The sequence below is a fragment of the Acinonyx jubatus genome, chromosome C2, assembly GCF_027475565.1.
Source record: "Acinonyx jubatus isolate Ajub_Pintada_27869175 chromosome C2, VMU_Ajub_asm_v1.0, whole genome shotgun sequence".
NCBI lineage: Eukaryota > Metazoa > Chordata > Mammalia > Carnivora > Felidae > Acinonyx > Acinonyx jubatus.
In genome coordinates this window covers 127,072,956-127,099,589 of record NC_069384.1, presented here as the reverse complement: position 1 = coordinate 127,099,589, position 26,634 = coordinate 127,072,956, and the positions used below count along the sequence as shown (strand labels likewise).

The 26,634-nt window shown below is 40.1% G+C and overlaps 2 protein-coding genes across 5 annotated transcripts in view; one reads left to right on the top strand and one right to left on the bottom strand.

The window, feature by feature from the left end:
• TOPBP1 (DNA topoisomerase II binding protein 1) overlaps positions 1–6,562 on the bottom strand; it is a 60,248-nt gene extending 53,686 nt beyond the window's left edge. Inside the window, exons 1-6 of one of the 4 annotated variants that reach the window (XM_015085647.3) lie at positions 6,392–6,562; positions 5,676–5,766; positions 3,994–4,128; positions 2,399–2,542; positions 1,568–1,749; positions 257–453 (exon numbers count right to left, since the gene is read on the bottom strand). In XM_015085647.3, the coding sequence (XP_014941133.1) occupies positions 257–453; positions 1,568–1,749; positions 2,399–2,542; positions 3,994–4,128; positions 5,676–5,759 (742 nt within the window). In that variant the 5' untranslated portion in view covers positions 5,760–5,766; positions 6,392–6,562. Of the gene's footprint in view, positions 1–256; positions 454–1,567; positions 1,750–2,398; positions 2,543–3,350; positions 3,516–3,993; positions 4,134–5,675; positions 5,767–6,391 lie in introns of those variants that run through there. The other 3 variants (XM_027061814.2, XM_027061815.2, XM_027061816.2) reach the window with 3 other exon arrangements.
• An 18,533-nt stretch (positions 6,563–25,095) lies between these two features.
• Positions 25,096–26,634, top strand: part of LOC106987376 (inhibitor of carbonic anhydrase) — a 56,782-nt gene continuing 55,243 nt past the window's right edge. The window contains exon 1 of the mRNA XM_015085656.3: positions 25,096–25,268. Coding sequence (XP_014941142.1) covers positions 25,226–25,268 — 43 coding nt within the window. The 5' untranslated portion in view covers positions 25,096–25,225. The remainder of the gene's footprint in view (positions 25,269–26,634) is intronic.

Genomic DNA, 26,634 nt, shown 5'->3' with positions numbered 1-26,634 from the left:
AGAAATGTAATTTAGCTACATTAGCCTTTTTTTTATTTATCCAAATTTCTTGTCCTGTAAGTTTTTTTAATGATCTGAATAAACCTGGATAGTCATGTAATTTTTATACAGATTGTGAACCAAACTCTCTTTGTAAGATTTCAGGGGAAAAAAATATACCAGATTTGTAACATATCAGAAGGAAAAGCTATTCTGTAAACATCTTCCAATGTTAAATACTAGAGAAAATTCTGTACTTTTTTGCATATAGTTTTACCTTTCGGTTCTTGCACAATGAGGTGTGTACATTCATTCATTTTCAGTTGTCCCATGTATTGACCTCCATGCTTAACTGTGAGTCGCTGAATTGCCTTTCTTTCTGAGCCACACAAGCCAGTCACACAGATTGTGCAACCAAGAAAAATAGGACACTTGAAGTCTTCCATGTTTATATCAGTATATCTGGCTATTTTTCTGGGGAAAGTAAGTAACAAAAAAATAAACATTTTAATATACTAGTTTAAAACTTACCAGAATAATAATGACAACAGAAATCATTAAGGCTTTCCTCATTTTTTTAGGATTTTAATCATTTTTAAGGGAAACTGACAAACATGCAAAATTACACTAATTGCTCATCTAGCTCAACACTATGTCACTAATGAAAAGTAATACTTCAGATAGAGTTTCTCAAATAAAACTGTTTTGAGGGAAAATATATTTCATTAACTCTTTAAATCCATGCCAAAGTGGTGTGTTTTCCAAAATTTTAGGTCTGAAATACCTACAAACTCAAAACGATCTTGGTTGCCTACCAGAAAAGGAGACTTTTTTTCCTTCCCTTATACCATATGGATAATATGCAAGGATTTTTAGTTGAATACCAACAAAAATATCATTACCATTTTGTTTCCATGCAAGACAGACATGCTGGGAACGTAGGTTCCGATGCAGAGACATGTTTAGGATGTGTTGGACAGTGCTGAGAGGAAGACTGGAAAAATGCCTATTCCTAAGGTCTATGAAGGCAAGCATGTATCCTGCTTTGCTCACTATGTATATCTAACGCCTAAGCTCAGGCCAGGTACGTAAAGTGAGCTTGATTAACATTTGCTGAAGGACCACAACTTAGTCAATGGCTTACATATGTTTACATTCAACTTTACACAGGCCGACATCTTTGGGAGGGAATACAATTGCCAAAATGGTAATTCACTCTCCATCTTAATATATGGGCAGAGTAGTGGAAGGGTAATGCAATTTAAGAGTGACAATTGCTACAGTGATCATCTCAACTATTTTACAAGCATTTACTGCTGCTAACAATTTTATCATCAAAGCATTTCTTACCTTGAAGCTAGTATTAAATCAATAGCCTATTCTACCTATTAACTAATACCTTGATAATAAGAGCCTGCAGATTCTGCTCTCTTGTTTTCACTGAAGGGTAAGAACCCCACTTTTTGTCCCTGAATAACAAATCCCGAAAGAACAACATAAAACCTCCCCTATAAAAACCCACAACAGGCCAAAATGATCACATGTATCATTTTTTTTAATCTAGAACATATCTGAATGTCTTTCTTACTTTTCTTGTGACTTCTCCCAAAGTGTTTCAATCCAAGAAGGAAGCAAAATAGGTTTCTTTAGGTTTGCAGCAACTAAATATTTTTTGCTGCCAACTTCTCCTGCAATAAGGTGAGTTACTGATATATTAAGATCTCTGTATACGCGTCCACCCATCATTTGTACATATTTATGAACTTCTTCCTATAAACCCAAAAGAAAATATGTTAATACTAAAGCAAACATTATCTCTGCCATTTTTAATACAAAGACACATAAATATCTTTTGTTGTTGTTAGCTTTAAGGCACAAATGTTTCTTACCACTATAAAGTTAAATAATCAAATTACTTTTTGTATAAAGATAAATATGAAATATAAATTCAAAAATAATTACCTTCACACATTATTTTCCTATATTTGTTTCTTTCAACTCCATGAGTTTATTTCTTTTAAATATAAATTTTATACATTACATATAAAAATACATATTTTTATCTCTTAGAAAGCATTATCAAAGCATTTCTTACCTTGGAGCTAATGCTAAACCCATAGCCCGTTCTACCTGTCAACATTTTTTTATAAGATTGACCATCTACAGTGGAAAAAATAGGACTCAAACTCTAACTCATCAACTGCAGAAAGGAAAAAGGGAGTTTTCTTTCAAGTAGTCAGTTTTCAATTAAACAGATGCTACTGTATTCGTTAAAATAGAAAAGACTGTACACTGTTGTATACTGACTTTGTGTAAACCATGAACACCAACTACAAAGTCTTTCAAAGTGTCTCCTACACAGTGGAAGATTAAGTGTGGAGATATATATATATTGGTCTTGATTTTCCTCAACACTTACCCTTTTGTCTTTTTCCAGGCTTGTACAAGATACAGTTACATCAGACATAACCATATTAAAAACTGGATGTTCGGCTCTTGGGACACATCGCTGGTGGTGCATACAAAATATGACTACTTGAGGGCCAACAATTCTGCAGCCAAGCTATAAAAAGAGGGAGAAAGTTTAGTATGTAGGAAAAGACGTCCTGTATTATGAAATTACATTTTGTAATATTTACCAATTATTTACAGAAGGTGATGACCACTGCAGAAAAATCACCAAATTGTTATAAGAAAAATTATTTAATTTCTTAGGGACACAACACACTAAATAAACACACATGCAAATCAAACAATGCAGTCTATCAAAAGAAATAAGCTTCAAGAGCCACATCAGTCAAAGTTGTCACCAAATTTTAATCTCTAAAACAAACATAGCCTTAATGATAGGGTGTATGAGTAACAGTCTTATGCTATAATAATTAGGAAATATCCATTATATACTTTTTAAATGAAGTACCCAGCCAACCAAGCAGTTTAAAATAATAAGAGCCTCACTGATCCCCTTCTAAAATACCTACACTGTCATACACACAAAAAATAATCCTAGGCAGTTTCTACATCTGCGTTTAAACACTTTGTCTTCAACTCAATGTCTTTCCAAGATGCACAAAGACTTCTCTATGGTATTACAGATTGCTAAAAAAGTGACCTTTCATTTCATTGATAAATGAGTTAACAAAAGTGACAGTCTTGCTCCACATCAGCACATTCAAGCCAGAACTAAAAAGTCTGTGGGTGATTTAAATCATGACTGATTTAAAGATCTAAAAGGCATATGATTACTCCTATCTTTTTGTTCAGCCATAGGAAAAGTGAATTTTTAATGCTATTGATTCTATCTGACAAGGAATGTTATTTCCAAAAGGAGGGTAAGACCAACAATGCTTTTGGCAAAGGTGGGCACAGACCTTCCATAAATTGTGCAGATACTGCATCTACCTACTCTTCTATGTTTTCTTCTCCTTCAAACAAGAATCACTTCTTTGTTATCTGCATGGAATTACAGCCAGTTTACTTTTATTTCAATGCTTCTCTCTTGTCCAGACACCAAAAAAGTAATGAGTCAGTAGACTCTGGAAATCAACAAAAAGAAATAAGATGGCTCATTGGTATATTGCAATACTCATCTCCAAAATGCTTCTTTCTTAGCATATAATGTTTCAGACCCTGAACAAGGTACAGGTACTAAAATTCAGTGTGTAAGAGCACAAAGGAAAGACAGTAAGTAACCAAGAGTTACGTTGAGATCTCTTCCTATCTTTACTGAAAATTTTGCAATCAAACTGAGTTTAAGTACAGAACTCCATCACTAAAATGTTTCATTACTATAGAGTTCACTTAAACTAAATGAAGTTAAATCTTCTAAAATACAAAAGCCTATTGTAACATTATTAGCCTTTAAAAGTATTATTCTAGTCTCCTAAAACCAAAGGATTCCGCTATATTCATAATCTGCATAATATTTCATGGTCGATAAAGAATTTATATCCACTGAAGCAAAAACAAAATGAAAATCAGACTACGGAAGGAACACACTAAAAGTTGGCAAACCTTTTTGAGGTGATCAAAGACATTGCCACTAAATGGGTCACAGATATAAAGTGACCTATCATTCTCCTTCATGTTTAATGCCTCTTCTTCTGTAATAATCTGAAGATATTCTTCTGATTGGAACTCTTTTATTGACTGAAAGAAAAAATGAAAGAATGCACCTGAAATTTTTCTCCTGTATTTAAGTCCTATAAATTTTACCTTCAAAATCCATCTACAATCCAATCTTTTTCCCTTTGAAAGCTACCATCATCTCTCCCCTCGACCTCTGCAGAAGTTTCCAAAGTGGTTCCTTCTCTCTTCCTTGCCCTAAATCTATTCATCAGATAGCAGCTAGTAATCTTTCACAATACAAAACAGGTGATGAGTCTGGGCCCCTGCCTATCTCCCCATTATTATCTTCTACCTCTCATCTCTCTTGCTTACTCTTCTCTAGCCTCCTGCTTTCTTGCTGAGCCTGGAACAAGCTAAGCATGACCTCATTAGAGGTTTTGCTCTTGGTCCCACTACCTGGAATATTCTTCTTCCAGGTCTCTACCTGACTTGATCCGTCACTTCAATCAGATATGCTCAAATGAAAAAGCAAAAGTCTTTACAATGGCCCTCAAGGCCTTTTACGTGACCTCTTTACTCTTATTCTCTAAAGCACCCCTTAATATTCTTCCCCCATCCCTTGTTCACTACACTATAGCCACATTAATGTTGGACAGACACTCCCAAGTACTTTCTCAGGGGCCTGTGTATAGTTGTTCTCCCTGCCTGAAAGCTTCACCCCAGACATACACATGGTTATCTCAACTCCTTCAACTGCACTCAATTATCATCTTCTCCATAAAGCCTTCACTGATCATACTCCACTTAAAATTGTAACTTCCCTCCTCCCCCAGCAAACATCCTCTAGAACCCCTTAACCTGTTTTACTCTTTTCTCTTCCCATAGCACTTAGCACCTTGTAACATACAGAGTTTACTCATTTATCCTGCCTGATTTATGTCTAGTTCCTCCTGCTAAAATAGAATGTAAGCTCTGAGAGAGCATGGACCTTTGCCTGTTGTGATCACTGATGTATTCCAAGTACTAGAACAGTCCTTAACAGGTCATGACACCCAATAATTATTTGCTGAATGAACTTGAGAGAAAAACCTGCTACAATAATGCTTCTTAAACTTTAATATACACAGTAATCACACTGAAGATCTTGTTAAAATGCAGGTGCTAACTGGGAAGTCTCAGTTGGGCCCAATGTTCTGCATTTCCAACCCTACTAATGCTACTGGGGTCTGTGAGTAGCAAGGCTCTACAAAACCCCCTACATCTTCCCATATTACACTGTACACAATGAAACATAGTTTTAACGCCAAAAAATTAAGTATAACCAGTACACAACAGATTCATATTTCTTCAACACACAAAGGTCTACTCTGATTAGTACACATAGAAAAAAATGTAATTTCCAAGAATAGCAGGTGCGTTACTTTCAATAAAAATGTCCTAATAGACTTATGCTCTCCAAAATACACAATGTTTACATCAACCCCAAAATATGTATCACATCTATATTAATATAGACTACAGTAAAACCTCAAAAATAACTAAGACATAAGAAGCCCAATAAATCAAAAACACTAAAAAGGAGAAAATGAATTCAGAGCATCAAACAAGGCGTTTTCAAGCACCCTTACCTCAAGAGCTTTAAAAAAACATTCGGTATTGTCTGAAGACTTTAAAAACTTCACAAGAAACGGTTCTTTGTCATTTCTGGACATTTTTGAACTGTCAAAATAAGGGAGCCATTAACAAGGACAAAAACACATCCCGTATGAAGTTAAACGTTAACAGCAGCTATTTTTCTGTGCCGACAACTCCCAAGGATAGAGATGCTGGCTTTGCCCAGGAATTCGTTTACTAGTTTCTAAGAAACGCTAGAATGTGGGTAAAGTCGAGAAAAAAAAGTGACAACAACAATCCATGCAAATCAGAAAACGACATTAATGTCCCTAAATTGACTACACTCAGGGCTTTTGTTATGGGGCTCTAAGACCCCTAAGCCCATGGGGCATTCAGTTGCGCTTAGCTTAAAGATACACAAAACGAAACTGTCCACGACCCTCGAGGTTTGTTCACTCCTCAGTAAACGGACTTCAATATATAAACGGAAAGCCCGTTAGCAAGGTCATGCCCCTAGAAGGCCGAATGCTCTTGCTCGCCAGCTCCCAGAGAAAGGCCCGACTCTAGGTTCAACCGCAGTCACGTCCTCTCCGGCGTCAAAGCCTCACCCGCCGGTCCGAGGGCCATTTACACGGACGGGGGAAACGAGGGCCCTAAGGCCCGGGGAAGTGTAGTGACCCCCCAATCAGGGTGAGGAAGGAGCTGGGTCCTCTCTCCGTGCCTCCCTCACCTCGGTGGAGCCTGGAGGTCTTCGGGCGGCGAGTTAGGGTGCACGTGGCCCGCAAGACGGTGGCTGGGGTCGGGCGCCACCCCGGCGCACACCCGCCGCAGCCGGCGGCGCCCCCGACCCGAAGCAAACGTAAAACCCGGAAATTGCTGAGGCCGCGAACCGACTTTCGCGCCAACCGCGCGGAGGCGCCCGCCTCTTCCGGCGGAAGTGAGCCCGTCCGCAGTTGCGGGAGGAGGGCGGAGATGTCAAAAGTCGCGGTGGTGGCGGGTTTAGTGCTATTGCAAGCTGGTTTAGGGGTTACGAGGGCTTGGGGCTTTGGGTGGGGTGGGTGCGTGGGCGGGGGGAAGGGGCGCTAAGCTCCCCTGGGAGTTGGCAAGCTGCTCACGGGAATACCTGGCACATCGAAAAATAAAACCCTGGGGAAAAAAGAGTTTCCTTAATCAGTATTTTACACCTGCCGTATGCCAGGCAGTGCGCGTAAAACCATATAGTATGGTTCAAAACAACTCTATGAGGCAAATAGTGGTATCTCCGTTTTACAGATGTGAAAACTGAAGCTTAGCTAAGTTAAATGATGTAAGGTCACACAGTAAGTGGTAGAATTAAAACTGCAGCCAAGTCTTTTTGATTCCACAGATAGGGTCCTTTTCTCTCCAATGTTGGTGGAATATAAGCACCACCTACCACAGCCAAATGACCTGAAGGGAAGAAAGATGTCAGGATGACTTAAACTACACACCTAGTGCGAAGGGATATGCACCCCTCCCCTCTGCCCCCCTTCAATTAATGTCTCACTTTTTCTGTAACTCCCTGAGTGTTGGGGATATTCTGGGTGGGCCCTAATGTTCAAATGGCAAAGGTCAGGGGGAGAGTAGAAAAATGGGACTGCAGAATCTTGGCTTGTTGATAACAACAAACAAAAAAAAAAACTGCTAAATTTTCTTCTTGGCTTTTGAGATTGAGAAGCTTATAACTTTGAATTGAGTAATATGAGAGTTTAACACCATGTATCTGATTTTCTTTCTTTTTTTTTATTTGAAAAAAAGAGTGAGCAGACTCGGGGGAGGGAGTGAGAGAGATAGAGAATCTTCAGCATGTGCCATGCCCAGCACAGAATCTGATGTGAGTCTAAATCTCACCAACCATGAGATCATGACCTGAGTGGAATACAAGAGTAAGCACCTAACGGACTGAGCCACACAGTCGCCCCTTTCTTTTTCTTTTTAGTGCCTAATGTTGGCAATAAGCATCTTGGATCTAGTTGTGTGAATAAGCCTGTGGAAGGTGAGTCAGAATCAGTAACACTGGGGTCAAAGATAAAGGCCATTGTTGGGGGAGAGGGTGGGGAAAGTCTTAAAAATAAACCAAAGTTATTAGAGTTATAAGAAAATAAGAAGGATGATGAGGAGAAGCCGCCAGTACCACAGCTTATTGTTAAGGAGCAAATCCGTCACGAAGCTGTAGCAATAATTCCCGTTTGTAGGGTATGTTACAGTCAACAAAGGACTCCTGCCTGCACTATTCTCGTTTAGCCTTCTCAGCGGTCCTCTAGGATGTGGGCATCATCATCCCGTGTTGTGTAGATGGGGAAAGTGAGGCTCAGGGCTGCACAGCCAGGGAGTGCCTGCACCTGGGCTCGAGAAGAGGTAGTGTGACTGGAATCCCCTTGCCCTTCCCGACACACCACCCCGCTCCTTGTCACATGCTGCCTGCCCATCTCTGCACCAGGAGGCAGGAGCCTGTTCCAGGCACTTCCGGGCCAAGTGGAGGCCTCACGAGAGGAGGAAAGTCATACCTGCTCTAATGAAGAGGAGGAGGAAGATGAGCTCAATCCTTTAGCTTTTGGCCAGCTGATTTTAATAGCAGAGGAGCTGACCTCATCTTTAGAGTAGACCAGGTGACAAGTTCTCCCATCTGTGTCTCCACAAGGGCAGAGAGGGTCTGTATCTGTCCCTGAAGTACTTACTCTCAGAAAATGGAGCAGTGTTTCTTCATCTAGTGTAGCACCTGGACCAGCTGTATCAGTATCAACCAGGAATTTGTTGGAAATGAAAATTCTTAGGCCTGACCTCAGATCCGCTGAGTCAGGAACTCTGCCTGACCAGCATTCCATTTTAACAAGTCCTCCTGCTGATTCTGATGCACCCTAAAGTCGGCCTGAACAGCATCTCTGAGGCAAGGATGAAAGTGGTGATATGGATTGTGTTTCATGAAGGTTTTGGTGAAAACGGGGAACAGAAGAGATGTGCCCGCAGGCAGCTGCCTCAGAAGATGGGGCTCAGAATTACCTTTCCCCTCACCTCTCTGGCATTCAGTGTCACCTTCCTGTTTCTTTGGCACTTCTGTCACCTAGAGTCAGACACTCTAAGCCCTGCTTGGAATAAGATTAAAGGGAACTTGATATTTAACTGTTTGTAGAATGAAAAAAAACTACAGGAAACAAATATGACAAAATAGTGACTTTGAAAATATGGATGGAGGTAATATGAGTATTTCTTGTTACATTTTGCTACATTGATAAGACTTCTGAAGATTAAAAACTAAACTAAAAATACGTATTTTTTGAGTGATAGGGTTTCATATTTAAGTTTCTAATGCTGTAAACGGATAAATTTATGTATTAGAACTTAAAAATGAGATTAATGATTTTTATTGCTGCAGAAATCACCTTTGCAGTGGCAGAACATTTGTTTATACTGTTGTATTCAATAACCTAGAAAGTAGAGCATAAGCATACTGAGTCTGCTGAGGTGCAGGGACGAAAAGGTAAAATAGAATGTTAGTAGCATATGTTGCTACTGGCTGCATTTAATTAGGTACTATAAGAAAGAGACAAACTCAGAGAATTGGCTTGTTTGCATGCAAAACATAAAAAGGAATTTAAAAATCCCCAAATGCGGGGTTGTGCAATGTTGGAAAAGCTGACAACATCCAGGCCCTAAAAACAAGAGATGAACTTGAGAGGTTTTGCACAACAAATGTCCCTTTCAGCTTGTCCATATGGGAAAGGTCTAGTTGAGAGGATGGTCATCCCACTGAACCTGGGTAGGTACCATCAGCTGAGAGAGAAAGAGGTGTGGGCCAAGATAGCTATCAGGCTGGAAAATTAGTCTAGGACAGAACTGTGTGTGTGGCTGCTACTGTAGGCTGACAGCTCTGCCATGACTTCCTGGAAACCTTTCATGTACCCACATAGGGAAGAGGTTGGAATTGCCGCATATCTGAGGCTCATCCAAACACCTCATGATCCTGCTGGAACATGAGAAGACAGCTAAGGAGCTGCTAGCTCAGAGGCCACCTTCCACCTGTCTTCCTGCCTCTCCTAGCAGGCCGTAATCAGGTAGTTTCTCACGGCCTCCCAGATTTCTGATGATGTATGGGGCTTTCTGGGCACCCCACCCCCCACGAACAGAACCACTTGGCTGCTGTCTAGATTTGGCTCCTCAGTGGTGGGGTTCCCACAATGCAGGTTGCAGTCCTCAGCCCTTTTGTTTCAGAGTCATCCCTTTTGGTGTGTAGGACAAGGACCTGGAGAGCTGACACCTTGCCTTCTTCTCCTCTTTTACTATCTGTGGAAGTAATCAATGAGCTAAAAGTATCTCATGGATCTTTACCAGGCTAATCAGCCAGACCTTCCCCTTGCCCTGTATGCGTGAGGTTGATGACTAACACATGAAACTGACTGGAAGCAAATATGAAGGATACTAAGGTTTTGAGATAATTGCTCTGTGAAGGCAGCCAGAAATCTGGAGGACTCAAACTTTGACACGATCTTCAAGCATGCACAATAGGAAATGGACGAAAAGTCATACAGCCCTTGAGGAGCACAAACTCCCTAATACCCCATCCAGATGTGGCTAGAGAGGATAATGGAGAAGGAAGACCCTCTCAGAGGGAGATGCCATGGAGGCATCCATGGAAGGCAATGAACAACAAAAAAAATACTTTCAAGGAGCAAAATCTGAATCTAATCAGTCAGAGGAACCACCCAATACCTGCCCAGTAAGACTTCAAAGTTGACACTGACCAGCAACAGCTATGGGGCTCTACTCCTCTCCTTTCTGAAAGGGGAGTTTTATTGTAGTTACTCTGTTCCTGCTCCACCATCGCATATCAGGTATGTGATTGGGCAGGGGTGCAGAGGGGAAACAATCTGTCTTTTCAGTCCATATGTCATTGGAGCATAAGGTAGATTCTTGCAGAGACTGTAGCAGACCTTTAGTGTTCCAGACACATCCCTTCAATGCCTAAGCACACTGGCAAACTTCCAGCTGCCGGCATCTGTGTTTCTTTGCATGAAGGCATTCTCCTGATGCCAGGAGTCTGCTTTGCCACCTACACAGGCCACAGGACAAGATTATGACCCATGGGAAGAATCCTCAAACAATGACTCAAACTTTTCCCTGTCCCACTTTCTCATCCTTTCACCTGTGTTTCTTTACTTACCAAATCTAACTTTTGAAAAGTCTTATTTAAGAGTCTGTTTTCTGGAGGAAGTCAAACTAAGACAAAAGACCCAAGACTCCAGGGTCCCTTTCAAAGTATGTGTAGTTGCGGGGAAGAAGTTGCCCAGCCAGGAATTGCAGTTCCCATCCTATTTGCATCTGGGGGAGGCGGGGAGGGCATGTGACTGAGTTATGGCCAACAGAATATCGGTAGAAGTCCACGAAAACCTCTCGTACTGTCTTCCACACTCCTAAGTCTGGAAGTCAACACACAGGGCAGTCTTGGAAGCTACATGTTGAAAATGGCGGAGCCTCTCTCAGCCTCCACCTCTGAATGACTCACTAGAGCTGTGCAGGTAAACTCCCTCCCCCACCTCTCTAACAAATCACCACCACGGCTGCCAATTGGGCTTTATTCTGTTAGGGTAAACCATTGATATTTGGAACTTCATCTTTTATGGCAACTAGCACCAACCCGACCTAATCAATTCTAAACCTGGCAAAGTTTAAATAAATTGTCTTTATTACCACAAAGGTCCTTGGGAAGAAGAAAGAGGAAAATCAGTCCAAAGACAAATGCCAGAGGCCACGTGGGGAAGAGCATTGACTATGGAAGCAGGCTGTGGAATGCTGGCTCTGACATATAGTCTTGTCTGACCTTGGGCAAGTTACTTAACCTCTCTGTGCTTTCACTTTCTTCCTGTATGAAATAGGGATAGTAATAGCAGCTGCCTCATAGGGTTACTATAAATTAATATTTGAAAAGCACTTATCTCAGTGCCTGGTATACAGTTAATGATAAATTTACAAATTCCTAGTTTTCCAAAGACTGTCATGAAGTCTTTAAATTGTTTCCCACAATATAATTTTCTAACCTTCTGCTCTGCTGCTGTGACAGGTTGTGCCAAAGCAAGGGAGACAACTTTTAGCACTCTGGATGTTCTTCCTTGGCAGTATGACTTTGCCCCTGTACATAGGAACTTTTCAGAGTTTGCTCCACTCAGAGGTCAGAGGGTACCTCGGCCCTACTGGATCTGGGCTGTGTTAGCTTTGGGTAGATCATTAACCTTAGGAGAAATATTCATGCCTTGACTCTATTTGGTTTTTGTCCACAGGTCTGCAGAGATTGCTCAACCCGCTTTTGAGACAAACATTTATGTGCATTTATTCATCTATTTGGTAATTTTTTGAGCCCTATATAATACCAGGCATTATTTTCCAACCTTAGGATTTGTATGTTGAACAAGAAAAATGTGATGTCTACCCTTATAGGTCTTATTTCCTTTCAAAGGTATGAATAAATGAAGGAAGAGCTAGAACATTTATAAATGAATACAATAACCCATAAAACTCATTACTCCAGTAGTAATATACTAGAGCCTTAAAAAATAAAGATTAAAAATTAGTAGCTAACATAGTCCTCACTTTTGCCTCTTTCATGATGAAGTAGCTTATGTAGGAATTGTGCTCTTGTTGAATACATCTAAAAGATGTGGATAAAGCACCATAAAACATCTATTTAAGAGCATTAGAGACTTAGAGGTGAAAAACTTCCAGAATAGGGAGGGGATAACAAAGAGGTGAGATGACATTCTACAACCACATTTCCTTGGGGGAATTTGCCACTTCTCGGCACAAGACAAGAGGTATCTGGGTTTGCCTGAGCAAAGGGCCACTGCCAGCAGAACTTACAGCAGTCTCAGGGCTGGAGAAACAGAAATAGAGGCAAGATCCCAATGAGAAGGGAGGTACAGAGGCTAGGTCTGACAAGTCACCAGTTTCTCCCTTAAGATGTTTGGCATATTTTGAAGCTCTATGGAACGGGGGGTAAAGAAGACAGCCCCACACCTTAGAGTAGGTGTGTTAAATTTCCTATTGCTGCTGTAACCATTCCTACAAATTTAGTGGCTTAAAACAACACACATTTATTATCTCACGGTTCTGTAGTCAGAAGTCTGAAGTGGGTCTCACTGAGCTAAACCCAAGGTGTCAGCAGGGCTAGGCTCCTTTCTGAAGGCTTGACAGGAGAATCCATTTTCTTGCCTTTTCCAGCTGTAGAACTGCTTACATTCTTTGGCTCATGACCCAATGCCTTTCCATTTTCAAAGCCAGCACAATGGCAGTCTTTCTTACATCACATCACTCAGACACTAACTCTTCTCCTTCCCACTTCCACATTTAAAGGACCTTGTGATTACAATTGGCCCACCCAGGTAGATAATCCAAGATAATTACTTTATCCTGAGGTTGCCTGATTAGCAATTTTAATTCTATCTGCAACTTTAATCTTCCCTTGCTGTGTAACATAACATAGTTACAGTTTATGGGGTTAGGACATGGATATATTTGGGGGGCCATTTTTCTCCTTACCACACCAGGCTTTCAATTGGAAGCTATGGGAGCCTGCCAAAACTACAATCCAGTCTTGATTCAGCCCAACCTTGACTGGTTGAAAGAGATCAGTTCCCACTCCATCTTCTTAGCAGAATAAAGCAACAAACCCACTTTGGAAATGATGGTGTATCATCTGGAGCCTCCAAAAAAATTTGTAAGCATGTCCATTTGCTCAAGCGAAAATTAGGGGTGCCTGGGTGGCTCAGTTGGTTAAGTGTCTGACTTCAGCTCAGGTCATGAACTCCCAGCTCATGGATTCAAGCCCTACCTAGGGCTCTGTGCTGACAGCTCAGAGCCTGGAGCCTGTTTCAGATTCTGTGTCTCCCTCTCTCTGTGTCCCTCCCCCATTCATGCTCTGTGTCTCAACAAATGAATAAGTGTTAAAAATTTTTTTTTTAATTTAAAGGCATGCCAAGAGAACTACATGTCCAGAAACTAACAGAAAAACACACAAAATAAATACATCTACAAATAGCCCAGATATTATAGTTAGCAGACAGACCCAGACCTTTAAAAACTATGTTCAATAGGGCCAAGAAAATAGAGAAAAATGTGATGACAGCAGAGGAAAAGATGGTGAAAATAGCGGAAAAGATGGGGAATTTCACTGGAGAACTGAAATCTAGGAAGAAAAAATCAAGTGAAAATTCTAGAAGCAAGACAGGCAGTAGTAATCCCACTATGATTGCAATAAAAAGTGTCCTTGTACTTTTGGTTTGTGATTGTGGCAGCAGCCAAGATTGCATGGCAGAACACAAGAATCACTAAAATAAGGAAAGAAAAATTTTGCAATTCAGAAATAATCTTGTGAATGGCAAAAGGACTCTTTTACTCCAAAAAGCAATCTATGTGATTTTACACGTGAGGTTACATGAAAAGGTAATAATTGATGGTAATTTCTCACTATATGGATTTAACAGTACAATAGATACACAGAAGAGAGGATTAGTAAACTGGAAGGCAGGTCAATAGAAAATATCCAGCTGAAGCACAGTGAGAAAAAAAAAAGAATGTAGATTCAGAAAAAAAGCATGATACAAGTGTGCAGTTTTAAAACATTACTACATGTACAATTATGTAAGTATAAAAGTAGAGTCAACAGAGAATAGGCAGGAGGAATATTTAAACAATGATAATTTCCAAAAATGATGAAAAACAGCCCACAGATAGGGTAAAATCACAATTAAGCACACCATGGTTAAGTCAAAGAACATAAAGAAGATGGACTATTTTTAAAAGCAGCCAGAGAAAAAGACACATAACCTTCAGAGGAACAACAGTTGACTTCAGTTGACTTCTCAATAGAAATTATGGGTAAAAGAAAACAGTAGAGTGACATTATTAAATTTGTGGAAGAAATGGCTAACAGTGAAATATACTCAGTGGGGAAAAATCCTACAAAGCTGTTAGTTACCAACACTTTCAACCCTGAGAAAATTCTTTGCCAGATTTGTACTAAGGGAAAGAAATTCTTTAGACAGAATAAAAATGATCTCAGATGGAAACACAGAAATTGAGGCTGTAGTGAAGAGCAATGAAGAGAGGAAATATGCAGTTAAATATAAGTAAGTACTGGCTTAATATTTATAAATATTGACTTAATGATTTTATGACATTCTAAACTATAAATGTAATTAAAAGTACACAACAATAGCATAACAGACAAAAGGGACTAAATGAACTTAAAATGTTATAAAGCCCCTAGCATTAGCAAGGAAGTTGTAGAAGGAGCATTAGTTCCTTTCAGTATAGTAAATTAAGGGTGTGTGTTGTAATCTATTGGGGACCCACAAAAGAATAGGAAAAGAGTACGTAACTAATAGGTGAATAGAAAGGAAACGATGGAGTAATTAAAAGATGGATTTCTCTAAAATAAGGCAAGAAAAAAGAGAAAAGGGAACATAAAACAGGTTAGCCAAATAGAAAACAAATAGTAAGGTGGTAGATAACACCCAAATATATTAGTAATTACATTAAATATCAACAAATTATACATGCCAATTAGAGTCTAAGATTGTCAGACAGAATTTTCAAAATATATGCTGCTTATGAAAGACATACTTTTTTGTTTCAAATTTTTATTTAAATTTGAACTAGTTAACATATAGCATAATATTGATTTCAGGAGTAGAATTTAGTGATTTATCAGTTACATACAACACCCAGTGCTCATAACAAGTGCCGTCCTAATACCCATCACCCATCTAGCCCATCCCCCACTCACTTCCCTCCATCAACCCTCAGTTTGTTCTCTGTCTTTAAGAGTCTCTTACGGTTAGTTTCCCTCTCTCCTTCCACCCCGCCATATGTTCATCTGTTTTGTTTCTTAAATTATACATTTGAGTGAAATCATATGGTACTTGTCTTTCTCTGACTGACTTTTTTTGCTTAGTGTAATACACTCTAGCCTCATTCACATCATTGCAAATGGCAAGATTGCATTTTTTCTGATGGCTGAGTAATATTCCACTGTGTGTGTGTGTGTGTGTGTGTGTGTGTGTGTGTGAACATGTGCACATGCGCGCGCACACACACACACACACACACATCTTCTTTATCCATTGATCAGTCATTGGACATTTGAACTCTTTTGATACTTCGGCTATTGTTGATTATGCTGCTATGAACATCAGGATGCATGTACCCCTTTGAATCTGTATTTTTGGTCCTTTGAGTAAATACATAGTAGTGACTGCTGGATTTTAGGGTAGTTCTATTTTTAACTTTTTGAGGATGCTCTATACTGTTTTCCAGAGTGGCTGCACTAGTCTGCATTCCCACCAATAGTGCAAGAGAGTTCCTCTTTCTCCACATCCTTGCCAACACCTCTTGTCTGTTGTGTTGTTAATTTTAGCCATTCTGACAAGTGTGAGGTGGTATTTTATCATGGTTTTGATTTGTATTTCCCTGGTGATGAGTGATGTTGAGATTGTTTCATAGAGACACACTTTAAATATAAGGACACACACACTGAACACAAAAGGATTAAAACATATATCATGCATACAATAACCAAAAGAAAGCTAGTATAACTATACCAATATTAGACAAGACTTTAAAGCAAGAAACATTACTGGAGATAAAAAGGCTTTTCATAATGATCATAATTACAAAGGGACTAACCCACCAGTAAGATATCACAGTCCCAAATAGGTACGCACTCAAAAATATAGTTTAAAATATATAAAGCAAAAGTTGATAGAACTAAAAAATTAAATAGACAAATCCACAATCATAGTAGGGAACTTTAACACACCTCTCTCGAGTACTAATGGAAAAATCAGATTAAAAAAATCAAAGATAAAACAACAACACAATTTTCATACATATACATATATACACACATAGATATATATTTATATATTTTATTTACCGGTAATACATATTGTATATAAATAAATGTTTGTGTATATAATATATATACAAATAAAACACTTTGTCCAACAACTGTAGAATGCTCATTATTTTAAAATGCACACTAAACAATAAAAAGTGATCTTATGCTGAGCCACCAAACAATCTTCAACACATTTCAACTCATTCAGAGCATCTTATTCTCCCATAATGGAATTACACTAGACATAAACAGCACAAGACAGCTTGGAAATTACAAATACTATAAATCAACCAATACCCTTCTCAATAAACTATGAGTCCAATAAGAGACATAATGAAAGTTAGAATATATTTTGAATTAGAATATATATTTAAAATACTTTGGATAATCATATAGATATATCAAGAGAAAGAGTGCTTATAGGGAAATTTATAGCCTTCAATACATATGTTAGAGTGGAAGAGAGCCTGAAAATCAACGATTTCAACTTCCTTTTACAAAGACTAGAAAAAGAACAAAACTGAAAAAAAGTCAAGAGAACAGAAATCAATGCAATAATAAATGAATTTCCAGTGGAGAAAATCAACAAAGGCAAAAGTTGTCTGTTTATGATTAATAAAATAGATAGAACCCTGTCACTTCTAATCAACAAAAAGGAGAAAACATGAATTACCAATATCATCAATGAAAAAAGAGGATCATGGCAAAAATTCCCACGTATTAAAAATGTTTAAAAGCCTTCAGATTGGTGAATGCATCCACATGCTGGGAAGGTGGTGCATTCCAGTTCTTCAAGGACAGAAGTTTCTGTGCTTGAGACCCTTCCAGACCTCACCTATGAGCCTCTTCATCTGGCTGTTTATCCATACCCTTTATAATATCCTTTGTAGGGGCACCTGGGTGGCTCCGTAAATTAAGTGTCTCACTTGGGCTCAAGTCATAATCTCATGGTTTATGAGTTTGAGCCCCATGTAGGGCTCTGTGCTGACAGCTCAGAGCCTGGAGTCTGCTTCAGATTCTGTATCTCCCTCTCTGTCTGCCCCTTCCCCACTCACACTCTGTCTTTCTCTCTCTCTCAAAAATAAATAAACATAAAAAAAGTTTTACAAAATATAGTATCCTTTGTACTAAACTGTTAAACATAAAAAAACACATAAAGATAACATTGACAAAAACTTTACATCAGTTAAGTTTGAAATTTAGATGAAATGGACAAATTTCTTGAAAAACAAAACTTACCAATATGTGAAGAAACTTGAAGAATCAGAAAATCTGAACATTTTTCTAGGCATTAAAGAAATTTTATCTGGGGCACCTGGGTGGCTCAGTTGGTTAGGCATCCAACCTCGGCTCAGGGCATGATCTCACCGTTTTTGAGTTCAAGCCCTGTGTCAGGCTCCGTGCTGACAGTTCAGAGTCTGGAGCCTGCTTCGGATTCTGTGTCTCCCTCTCTCTCTGCCCCTCCCCTGGTCTCTCTCTCTCTCTCTCTCAAAAATAAATAAACATTAAAAAAAAGAAATTTTATCTGGAATTGAAAATTTTCCACTAATAAAACTCTAGATATGAGTGGCTTTCACTGGTGAAATGTTCCAGAGTTAAGAAAAAAAATAGCACTACTTTTATACAACATATACCAAAGAATAAGAAAAGAGACATTTCAGAATTTATTTTATGAGCTAACATTAACTTTAAAACCAAACTTATGGGGACGTTAAAATAAAGGAAAAACTGAGGAATAATTTCTGTCCTGAAAAAAGATGAGATAGATGCAAAATATCCTAAAAAAAATGTTGGAAATTCAAGTTCCACTGTATATTAAAAGCATTATACCTAACCAAGTGGGGTTTATTCCAGGAATATAATAGTGGCTTAACATTTAAAAGTCAATTAGAAGAGTTCACCACATCAACAGAAAAAGCAGAAGAAATCATATGATTATCTCAATAGGTACAGAAAAACACCTGATAAAAATTCAGCATTCATTCATTATTTAAAGAAAAAATTAGTCAAGCCAAGAAGGAAGGGAGCTTCTTTAATCTAGTAAATAATATCTAAGACAAAACAAAGCACCAGCAAACATTCTACCCAATGGTGAATTATTGAAAACGTTCCTCCTCTATCAGTACTTTTATGTAGTGATGTGCTGGAAGTTCTACTCAGTGCAATAGATCAAGAAAAAGAAATAAAATTACAAGAATTGAAAAAGAAGAAACAAAACAAACACTATTTACAAAGACACAAAGATATACACAGAAAATCCAAAAGAAACTATTATAATTAATAAAATAACTTAGTAAGGTCATTGGATTCAAGGTCAATATACAAAAACCAACTGTTTTTTTTTTTTTTCCAAATAGCAGCAACAAACAAACGGGAAATGAATTAAAATCATGATCCCATTTATAATAGCACCAAAAACCAGTTGATATCTAGGAACAAATCTAGGAAGGATGTTCAAGACCTATAAAGTGAACACTACAAAATATTATCAAGAGAAGAGCCAGTAAGGAAGGCCTTCATGAGTGCAGGGATATACCATATTTATGAATTGCAAGGGTTAATATTGTGGAGATGTCAAATCCCTCCAAATTGATCTATATTTCTGTATAGTTCCAATCAAATCTCTGCAGGTATTTTTTCTGCAAATCGACATGTCAATTACAGAATGTACGTGGAACTGCAAAAACCAAAACAATAACAACAAACATACCCAAGTCCATCTTGAAGAAGAACAAACCAAGAACTCACAAGTCCATCTTGAAGAAGAACAAACCAAGAACTCACAAGTCCATCTTGAAGAACAAACCAAGAACTCACATTATGAGATATCAAGAGTTACAATAAAGCTGTAGGAATTGAGACAGTGAGATATACAGATCAGTAGAACAGAATGGAGAGTCCTGTAGCACATATTCGATTGCCTGATTTTTAACAAAGGTTGTACTAAAGTGCAGTGAGGAAAGAAAAATCTTTCCAGTAATGGTGCTGAGTCCATTGGACATATACATAGAAGAAAACATGAACACAGTCTCCTGTCTCACCATTCACAAACATCAATTCCAAAAATCTAGGCCACATGGTTTAGCTTTGTCTTCCATGACATTATACTAGCTCACCAAGTTATTCAGTTTATTATTATACTTATATAGCATGAATTAAAGGGCTTATAAATCCTTTGTTAAATTTGAGAAGACCTAATGAGTGAATATTTGGGACAAAAAAAAATGTCACAATAAGAGAAGTCATCTGCTTCTTTTAACTTCATTTCACTTCAAAATGAGTGGAAAATAAATCTATGTATTAAAAAAATCAGTTCCAGGGGTATCTGAGTGGCTCAGTCTGTTAAGCGTCTGATTTTGGCTCAGGTCATGATCTCACAGCTTGTGAGTTCAAGCCCCGTGTCAGCTTTGTGCTGACAGCTCAGAGACTAGAGCCTGCTTTGAATTCTGTGTCTCCCTCTCTCTCTGCCCCTCCCCTGCTCATGCTCTCAAAAATAAATAAACATAAAAAAAATTTTTTTAATCAGTTCCAGATGGATTCTAGATCTAAATGTAAGAGGAAAAACTATGAAGCTTCCAGAAGGAAACAATATTTTCACGAACTTGGTACAGGCAAAGACTTTTTAAGCATACAAAAAGTGCTACCCATAAATAAATATGTTGAAATTGACTCAGAAATATTTTAAATTTCTGTATATGAAAAGACACCATTTAGAGAGAGAAATGCAAACCACAAAATGTAAGAAAATATTTGAAATACATACATCCAACAAAGTTCTCATAGCTACAATATATAAAGAACTCCTACAACTCAATGAAAAAATAAGCAAATAATCCAATAGAAAATTGGGCACATCACAAAAGAAGATACGTAATTTTCCAATAAACATGAGAAAGTATTCAACTTTATTACTTATCAGGGAAATTAATATTAAAACTATAATGAACTGCATCAAGTGCTCCAGAATAACTAAAATTAAAAGAAAACTTAAATTTATATTTCATCCCAAACCAAGTATTTTTAAGATTTGAGAGAGAGAGAGAGTGCAAATAGGAGAGGGGCAGAGAGAGAGGGGGACAGAAAATCCGAAGCAGGCTCTGCACTGACAGCAGTGAGCCCATGTGGGGCTTGAATTCACCAACCACCAGATCATGACCTGAGCTGAAGTCGGACACTCAACCAACAGAGCCACCCACGCACCCACCCAAACCAAGTATTAGTACTTGGTATGGGGCAACCCACATACTGTTGGAAGTGAAATGAGATTGGAAACTGTACAACCATGTTAAAAATTAGTTTGGCAGTTATTAAAGCAGAATATAGGTGCACCCTGTGATCCAGCAATTGCCCCCTGTTTATAGACCAACAGAAATGCATACACATGTTCACCAACAGACATGTGTGAAAACTTTCACAGCAGTATTACTTCATGATGGCCTTAAATTAAAAAAAAAAAAAAGACAACCAAGTTTCCATTAATATTCATTGATATATTCACCATTGGAATGCCACAGAGCAATAAGAATGAACAAATTACAATAAAGACACACCTCATTTGATTGCACTTTGCTTTACTGTGTTTCGCAGATAACTTTGTATTATATTTCACAGATTGAAGGTATGTGGCAACCCTGTGTCGAGTAAGTCTAGGGGCGCCATTTTTTCCAACAGCATTTGCTTGCAGGGTGTCTCTGTGTCTCATTTTGGTAATTCCAACAATATTTCAAACTTTTTCATTATCATATTTGTTATGGTCATCTGGGATCAGTGATTATGACTTCCTGAAAGCTCAGACTGGTTAGCATTTTTTAGCAATATTTTTAATTAAGGTATATACATGTTTATAGACATAATGCCATTGCACACTTAATAGACTACAGAATGATGTAAGCATAAGTTTTATATGCTCTGGGAAACCAAAAATTCATTTGAATCCCTTCACTGGGATATTTGCTTTGTTTTGGGGATATGGAACCAAACCTGCACTATCTCTGAGGCATGCCTCAGAATACATATGAAACAGCAGAGTTGACTCTCTCAAATATCAGGTTTAGGCAAAGAAGCTAGACAGAGAACAGTGCTTATTTTCTGATTTCATGTATATGAAATAAAAAGCAGGTGAAACTCAACTATGGTGTTCAAAATCAGAATAATGATTACCTTTGATCATTGGTGACTATAAGGCAGATGAGGGGGCTTCCAGGGTACTGGTAACATACTCTTTCTCTATCTTCTGAATACTGGCTACTCGGCATGTGCTCATGTTGTGCCAATCTGGGCTGCACACTTACGATGTGTACATCTTCTATGTGTATGTTTAAATTCAACGAAAGGTTTGCATTAAAACTATATACGTTCCTTTTCCTCTTGATTAGACAAAGGAAGGCACTCCTATTCTCACTTTCAGAAATTCTAAGGTCAAAGGATTCCTTGACTCCAAGCAGCCGTAGAAGCAGATAATCCCCTTCTTGGAATCTCTGCCCTCAAGTGTCTTTGGCATGGGGTGGATGTAGCATGGGGTGGCTTTCAGGACTGTGTGTTCTCTTCATAGCAGGTTTAGAATAAGGGTTTACCTCTTAGCAATCCTTGGGGCAAATCCCAGGCCAGGGACATCCTGATAAGTGTCTCAACAAAGAGAGGACTTGTTCATTGTTTTCTCTGGGATGCTCTTTAGCAGGGATCACTCTTTAATCTCTGATGAGAAAGATGTAACTATTTCCAGCTTAAGTGTGGATGGGCTGTGGTCAGCCTGACAGCCTCTTTGCAAAGCACAGACCCTGTGTGTGCTTTGTATGGAGGCTCGTATGCTTTTCTCAGTGGACTCTAGCTGGTCTTCACTCCAAAGCCCAAAGAGTCACCAGATGTGAGAGGTCCTCCCCTCACTCCGCCCTGTCCCTAGTCATGTGGCACATAGAGAGAGACAGTGTACATTTATTTAAATTTATTTATTTTTGAGAGAGAAAGAGAGACAGAGAGAGAGCGTGTGTACAAGCAAGGGAGGGCAGAGAAAGAGGGGGACACAGAATCTGAAGCAGGCTCCAGGCTCTGAGCTGTCAGCGCAGAAATGGATGCAAGGCTTGAACCCCCAAACTGTGAGATCATGACCTGAACCAAAGTCGGACACTTAACCAACTGAGCCACCCAGGTGCCCCTACGTTTCTTAAATTGAAAGCTTAGTTGGCCAGAGGTGGTGTGAAAGGGGAGATGAATTGGGACAATCTCCCATTGGGTTGTCTAAGGATGCTGATGTCTGTAAGGTGCAGAAGGAAGAGGACAAGCTGTTTACTTTGAGGTGTGTGTGTGCATGTGTGTATATTACAGAGAAAGAGAGGAGAGCCCAGGTTTGTATATCAAGGTGTCTTGCCCTTGACCTGGTGAATTCTGTGATTTACAATCTCTTATAACTACTTCAGCACTGTCTCTGGCTCAGTGGATGGCAGGGTTAATCTCTGCCAGAGAGAAGAATTTTTCACAATCTTAACTGGGGCTGAAAAAAAAAATAGTTACTTAGCAAAGATTCATCCTTTGCACATGAGAAGAGGATGCAGAATAAAGAGTTATGATGAGCTAAAATAATATAACACAGTCTTACATTCTTAAGGCCCAAATATGAGGATACTTTACTAGACAAGCCTCGGTTTTGTAGTTTGAATAATTGTATTGCCAGTACCAAAACTTAATTCAACAGAAAGGCTATTTAAAATGTATTCAATGTTGGAGTACTACGTGGTAATAAGAATGAAACATGGCCCTTTGTAGCAACATGGATGGAACTGGAGAGTGTTATGCTAAGTGAAATAAGCCATACAGAGAAAGACAGATACCATATGGTTTCACTCTTATGTGGATCCTGAGAAACTTAACAGAAACCCATGGGGGAGGGGAAGGAAAAAAAAAAAAGAGGTTAGAGTGGGAGACAGCCAAACCATAAGAGACTCTTAAAAACTGAGAACAAACTGAGGGTTGATGGGGGGTGGGAGGGAGGGGAGGGTGGGTGATGGGTATTGAAGAGGGCATTTTTGGGGATGAGCACTGGGTGTTGTATGGAAACCAATTTGACAATAAATTTCATTAAAAAAATAAATAAAATGTATTCAGTGCAAAAGACTTGAAACAATGCTTTATATGAGATCGCACCCAAATAGCCAATATGCACATAAAATGATGCTCAACTTCATTAGTCATCAGAGAAACTCAAAATTACAGTGCACAACTAGTTATACTCCCACCAAAATAGTAAAAGATGTGGAGCAACCAAACTCTCATACCCTTAAGTTGGGAGTATAAATTGGTTCAGCCACTTTGGAAAACTGTTCGGAGTATGTATTAAAGTTAGACATACCTTCTACTTTATAACCAAGAAATTACACTTCCTGGGAAATATCCTGCAGAAATGCATACCTACATGTACTAGAAGATGTGCTAGAATGTTCATAGCAGGGCTCACTGGCTCTTTGTAAGAGCCCAAACTAGAAACTACTATCATCAACAGGAAAGATAAGTGAAATATAGGATAATATGCAGCACTGAGAACATGTGAAAGACAGCTATACACAACACCATAGATGATTCTTACAAATATAACAAGTGAAAGAAGCCAGACACAGCATTGTACATATTGTATGATTCCATCTCTACCAGCAAAATTCGTCCATGCTGTTAGAAGCCAAGAAAATGTGTATCTTTGTGGCGGACACGGAAAGCAACTGGAAGAAGCACCAGGGGGCCATCTGTGCTCTGTGAACGTTCTGTTTCCTGATGTGGGTGCTGGTTATACGGATGTGTTCACCTGGTCATATTTCATCAAGCTGTACATTTAGGATGTGTTAAGTTTTACGTATATTTCTTGTACTTCAACAAAAGTTGTTAAAACTGCATCTAAACTTTCCCTAAGTGAAGCTCACCGACTTCAGGACTGGGAGGCAGGCTGCAGAACCAAGTAGAAGCAGCCCTCTCGGGGTTCAGCGCTTTGCCTGACCTCAGCCTTCAGCAGAGGGTTGCAGGGAACCGTGTCTTTTTTTGGGGGGAGGGGTTCCGGGAGGCGTCCGGCGTGGGCGACTGAAGAGGAAGAGTCTGAAGATGCCTGAAAATGGTGTTCAGAACATTGTGTGTCTGTGTGCGCATGCTTTTCTGGGGGAAGAGTCCCCAGGTTTCATTCTGTGGACTGCCCCCCATTCCTCTGGAGCCTGTGTATCCTGTGCACTGCCCCCAATTCCTCTGGGGTCTGTGTTTTCCAAACATTTAAGAGCTTCATGGCTAGATGAAGGCCGAGGGTCAGGGAACTTAGGTCCTAGTAACTCACCTGGGACCCAGCCGATCACCTGCCTTCTCCCTCTGTGAAGGCGAAGAGCCCAGCGGGCTCCGAGGTTGCTTCCGCTTGCACCTCCGGCATGCGGACCCCTAACCCGCGAGAGAGGTGCGGTCTAGCAGCTCCCGGAGGTGGGCGGAAGGAGTGGCCGCGGGTCGGCAGGGGCGTGGCTCGAGTTTGCTGCCCTCTAGCCCTGCGGAGGGCTGGGGCTGGTCGGGGGTGTGGCGAGAACGATCTGCCCAAAAGGTAAACCCTTCGGGGGAGGCGGATCCGCTCCCCCTGGGGAGGGTCAGGTAAAGCCTGCTTCGGCTCCCGGAGCCCGCGTCAGTGTCGTATTCCTGCAGCGGACGATGAAGTTCGCCATCTGCTCCCTGCTGTGCGCAGGGACCCTGGGTGAGTGCGCACTGGGAGCTGAGTGGGGGCTGGCCCTCCAGGGCGCGGACTGGGTGCCAGCCGAGGGTCAGCCATAGTGGGACTGCACAGCCTGGGTGTTAGGGGCCCGGAAGCAGCCCAGCGCCTGGCTCGTTCCAAAGTGCCTCTGCTTGGGGGGGGGGGGGGGGGGCGGAAGGAGGGTCGGGGGGCTGGGGGTGGGAGTGAACCCAGGCACCTGACAAACTTTTGTAGCCTAGGGCAGGGGGCCAAATCCCGCTTGCCGCCTGATGTTGTACAGCTGGATGAGCTAATGATGGCTTTTACATCTTTAAATGATTGAAAGAAAGTGAAAAGAACAGTAGTTTTGATACATGAAAATTATATGAAATTTAAATTTCAGTGTCCATAAGTAAAATTTTATTGGAACACAATCATGTTCATTCAGGTAAGTATTGTCTGTGGCTGCACTCAGGTTTCAAGGACAGAATTGAGTAGTTGCTACAGAGACCTTATAGCCCACAAAACCTAAACTATTTACTCATTCGTCCATCGCGGAAAGGACTTATGACACTTAGCCTGGAAGCTGTTGATCCTGTTCACAGTGAAGGAAATATGATCAAAGGAGAGAAGGGATTTTCCCCAGGGCTCCTGGCTCCTAAGTGGGGGAGGGGCTTAATGTCAGGTATGCTTGACCTATCAGGTATCTAACCAGAAGGGATTTTCCTGCTTTGAACTGTACATCTCCCATCCCTATCACACAACAGGGAGGTAGAGGAATGTACGAGAAAGGCAGTCACCCTAGAGTAGGATCCACTGCCACTCAGTTCTGTGTGACTCAGTTCCGGGCCATCCCTTGACCTCTCTGAACTGGTTTCCTCATTAGTTCAGTAGGCATTGCTTTTTCACAACCAACACTGCGAAATTGGAATGAGATAAAGTACCTAATGACAGAACTCTAGACACAGGTGAGTTACCACTGGTAAAAATCCTGAACATCAATGTAGCAGGCCCCTTCCTGTGTTGGGCAGGGGGAGCCCAGGGCTCTTGGCTGGGTAACTGTGGGAAGGTAGGCGATGGTACAAAGTCAATGAGCTCGTGCGTGTGAAAAACAGTTGCATGGCTCAACAACTGTTGGTTCTTTCTAGCCCTGGTTCTGTCTGTTCTCAGGCTTTCTTAAATAACTTCTGGAGTGGTAAGGTAGCTTACCTGAGGAGAGGGGTAACTTGGGGATGGCAGGAGGAAAAGGCAGGTAGGGCAAGGAGTGCCACATAGGGCCACACAGGGAGCTCTGCAGGGGCTGGGAAAGGCTGGAAAGGGAGTGTACAGCTGTGTTCCAACTACAGCCAGCAGGGAATCCAGAATGAAGCTCCCTGGTTGCTCCTTAATT